The sequence below is a fragment of the Grammomys surdaster genome, unplaced genomic scaffold (assembly GCF_004785775.1).
Source record: "Grammomys surdaster isolate TR1022 unplaced genomic scaffold, NIH_TR_1.0 125704, whole genome shotgun sequence".
In the NCBI taxonomy this organism is placed as follows: domain Eukaryota; kingdom Metazoa; phylum Chordata; class Mammalia; order Rodentia; family Muridae; genus Grammomys; species Grammomys surdaster.
In genome coordinates, this window is record NW_021620539.1 from 1,214,939 (window position 1) to 1,219,325 (window position 4,387).

The window sequence follows — 4,387 nt, forward strand, 5'->3', positions numbered from 1 at the left end:
AACTCACTCTGTAGACCAGGCTGGCCTCGAACTCAGAAATCCACCTGCCTCTGCCTCCCAAGTGCTGGGATTAAAGGCGTGCGCCACCACCGCCCGGCACTTCTTATTTTCTATTAAGCAAAAATCTTCTGATCTACAGAGTGAGTTCCAGGACAGCTAGAGAAACCCTGTCTCGAAACACTCCCCCCTAAAAAAAAAATTCTTACAGGTGTGCCCCTTTGCTTTGGGGGTTTTAGTTGATTCCAGATGTAGTTGAAAACCAAGAATAGCCATCACACTTGGAGACTGGAGAGATGATTCAGCAGTTAACAGCAGATGCCCATACCCCTCCCAAACACACACTCTGAAATAAAAATTTATCTTTAAAACTGTTCATACCTCTTGTCCCAGAATTCCATTTCAGTAAGTTCATCTTAAAGAGGTGGTCAAGGGTATAAATGTGTATGTGCAGGAGTGCCTTTATTTATATACTTACAGATAGAAAACTGGTGTGGAGACAAAAATTTGTGGTATGTCCTTGCAATAGAACCATGTGGGAAACTTTAATATCAAAAGCTGGAAATTGAATGATAAATGGAATTTAATAATATATTCTGAGAAAATTAAAAGTTTAATATATATGAAGCATGGCCTCATTTTATTTCTTAAAAATATTTTGTTTAGAAGACTAACAATGTACTATTTCTGAGTAATGAGATTAAAAGTGGTTTTTGTTCTTGTTAATTTAGAAAAAAGTTAAACGAATATATAATAGTTAAATAGAAATACAAAGCTCAGACTAAGCACCTAACATTTTTACCACCTAAGATGGCATTAGTTGTAGAGAGGAACAGTAGCTGGGGTGTATTCGTGCAGTTGATGGAATGCGTGCGGCTCACGCATTGTTCGCTGGCTTTAGTCCTCAGCACCACATACACTCTAGGTGGTGGTGCATGGCTACTGTGCACTCAGCACTAAGAAAGTACAAGGCAGAAGATCAAAAGCTCAGGGTCATTCTCAGCTCCTTACTGAGTCTGAAGCTAACATACATTACATGAGACCTTGTTTTTAAAAAGGGAAATAAGCTGTGGAATTCTGGTGAGAAGAGGTGCACTCCTTGTATTGGTCAGCAGGGGCCACTGTATGCTAAATGCTGCCTCTACCGGTCTGCCTGATTGCACAGTGTAGTACACTAAGCAGCACAGACAGAGCCAGGCTAGGAGTAGGCATAATCTTCTGGGGTAGATGAAGGGGTTTTTGTTGCTGTTGCTTGTTGTCATTGGTCGGGCACTTGGGAGGCAGAGGCAGGCAGAGCTCTGTGAGTTCAAGGCCACCTTGGTCTACAGAGCCAAGTTGTAGGACAGCCAGCTCTATATAGAGAAACTCGGGGATGGGGAGATGCATGGGGCATGGGGGATGAAAGAAGTGAAAGATGTGGAGGAAGGTGAAATAAACTGCCAGCTTTTAAGAGGAGATGGGGAAAAAAAAGACTGGGACTAGACCCATAGGAGAGACTGAGGGTTCATATTTACAAAACATTTTCTTCTCTGACTGTAGAGCAGGCAGAAAGTTACCTTCATGGGAATTGCTACATCATTCACGCTGGGTTCAGAAAGCTCACTTAGAGGTCTGTGTTCTTACTGTAAAAGGATAGAAGTGTAGCATCTAAAGCTGATTGAGTATTGCTTTTTTTTTTCCCCCTTTTAAATAGCTGTCACAGGAGGTCTTTTCAGAATAAACTTAGGTGTTCGAGGTCTGGTGGCCGGTAGTATAATTGGAGCTTTGTTGGGGTAAGTGTTAACTTGGTTTAGTCTAACTATCTTGTCTACCAAAGGGATTAACTATAAAGAACAGACTTAGTCCTCAGAGACTTTAAAAGGTGTATGTCTTATATCGACAAGGGCTGTGACTGTTCAATTCCTTATTGGGATTATGGGAGGATTGAATCCAAATGATTTTTTTAACTTAAAAATTTTGTGTGTGTGTGTGTTTATTTCTGTGTGTCTGTGTATGTGCCCAAGAAATATTGGGTCCCTTGAAGTTGTGATTCCAGGCAGTTGTAAGCTGCCTGGCTAGGTCCTAAGAATAAAAGTCAGAGACTCTGCAAAACCAATACACACTCTTTATCACTGATCAGTATCCCCAGCTCCAGCTGCCCACTTGTTTTATTTATAGTCATCCCAGAGTAATTAAAGCAGTAAATAACAACTCAATAGAGGTAAATAGGATGCATAGTCAAGATTCCTTTTTGCTGGGTAAAATACGTTTAAACATCACCAATACCTGAAATTACTTGCAAACTGAATATTCATAAGGAGCAAGAAAAATGACCAGAAAATTGTTAACATAGCACATGTATGCTGTAGCATGTTAAAGTTGTATTTGTTTTGTTAGCTGAATATGTATTTTATTTAAAGGTTTTTCGTTTTTCCTAGCTAAAATGCTAGGAATTTGAAACAATTTCAAACCTGCTGAGAAGTTGGATTAATGATTATACTAAGACCTTACAATGGACTTAATCTCAGCCTTTAGTCCATGGGCAGAGCCAGACAGAGCTCTGAGTTCGAGACCAGCCTGGTCTATAGAGTGAGTTCCAGACAGCCAGGGCTACACAGAGAGATTCTGCCTGGAAATACCCCATACCCCAAAAAAGACCCTATGTGTGGGTTTCTGAAATGGCTCAGTGGGCCAGAGGTGCTTGCCTTGGGTGCTTGCCTGCTGACCTGAGTCGTATCCCTACGACTCACGTGATCAAAGGAGGGAGTTGACTGTGCTGCTTGTCTTGTGACCTGTGCACCCACACTCACGTTACATGTGCACACACAGAGTAAGCAGTGTAATGGTTTAAAGACTCATATGAGGGCTGGGAATCAGGTGAGTGCCCAGCATGCATAAAGCTAAGTTCAACCATTGAGACCTCATAATCTCTCCCTGCAACTGTATCAGCACGCGGCTGCTAGGGTGAGTTTGTAGTGGAGGGATCACAGCTCTTTAGCTGCCACTGCGCTACCCAGGATGGCTCTCAGTTTGCTTTGATTATTCTTGCGTTAGCTTAGGGTTAAACGTTTTTGTCAAGTGCAGTTGTACTCTTGGTATATATCACAGCAAGAGGCATATTACCCATTATAAGTAATGTTTAACTTTAAGTATTTGGTGTGTTGGTTGTAATCTGTGTTGGCAAGGATAGAGATGAAGGAACCCGCATATTCTATTGGTGGGAATGTAAGGCAGGACGGATAGTATCAGTCAGTGTGGAGCTGCCTCAGAAGCTACAGTAGAACACACCTGTAGTCTCAGCACTTAGACCATCAGTTCTCAGCCTTTTAACACAGCTCCTCAAGGCATGCTGACCTCAACCATACAATTATTTTCTTGCTATCTCATAACTGTAATTTTTCTACCTGTGGAAGTCGAAAAGTAAATATCTGATATGACACCCCTGTGAAAGGGTCATTTAATACCTCAAATGGGTCAAGAGCCACAGGTTGAGAACCACTGAATTAGGATATAAAGACAGTAGTTCAAGGTCATCTTTGGCTACATATGTGAAGCCAGCTTGGGCTACATGAGACCTTGTCTTAAAAATAACAATTAAACCCAGACAGTGGTGGCACACGACTTTAATCCCAGCACTTGGGAGGCAGAGGCAGGCGGATTTCTGAGTTCGAGGCCAGCCTAGTCTACAGAGTGAGTTCCAGGACAGCCAGGACTACACAGAGAAACCCTGTCTCGAAAAACCAAAAACAAACAAACAAAAAAAAACAACCAATAAACCAAACGCAAACAGTAAAATTAAAACTTACATGATCCAGCTCTACTATTCCCTGGCATGTACCAGAATGAATCTGAGTCAAACTTTAGGTCTGTGATCTGTATTTCCTCACTGGATCTCTAAGCCAGACACTCCATTTCTGTTCCTAGAGGCTACCCACATCTTGGTCATGGGTCATCCATGTTCAGAAGATCAGTATCTCTCCTCACTCTGACTCTTCTGCTCCTTTCCAGCCATAGGGAAAGCCTTTAAAGGGCTCACCTAGATAATCTCCTTTTTGATTAAACCAGAACTGCAGAATCCATGTTTCCATGCAGCATGGCAAAACCACAGGTGTACAGCTCTTCACTGTCGTGGCAGAATGTGTACCGCTCTAGAGACAATGGGATCCAGGAGAATGGGTTCTAAAGATGAGGTGGACTAAAGTCTCATGCGATATCCAACTTTATTCAGAACATCGGACAGTTTCTACTGAGGGTTAAGAGGAATCATATGAGTAAAGTGAACAGTTACAAGGACAAATCACTCATGGCAAAAACACATCTTTCCATAGAGTCAATTGAGTAATAACAGCAAGCAACAATGAGTGTCTGAGACAAACTCACACCTATCCATACTCCTGGGAGGGACAATGAG

The 4,387-nt window shown here is 42.0% G+C and overlaps 1 protein-coding gene across 1 annotated transcript in view; it reads left to right on the forward strand.

The window, feature by feature from the left end:
• Timmdc1 (translocase of inner mitochondrial membrane domain containing 1) overlaps nt 1–4,387 on the forward strand; it is a 28,878-nt gene that overhangs the window by 17,888 nt on the left and 6,603 nt on the right. Inside the window, exon 5 of the mRNA XM_028788179.1 lies at nt 1,691–1,769. Within this exon, the coding sequence (XP_028644012.1) occupies nt 1,691–1,769 (79 nt within the window). The remainder of the gene's footprint in view (nt 1–1,690; nt 1,770–4,387) is intronic.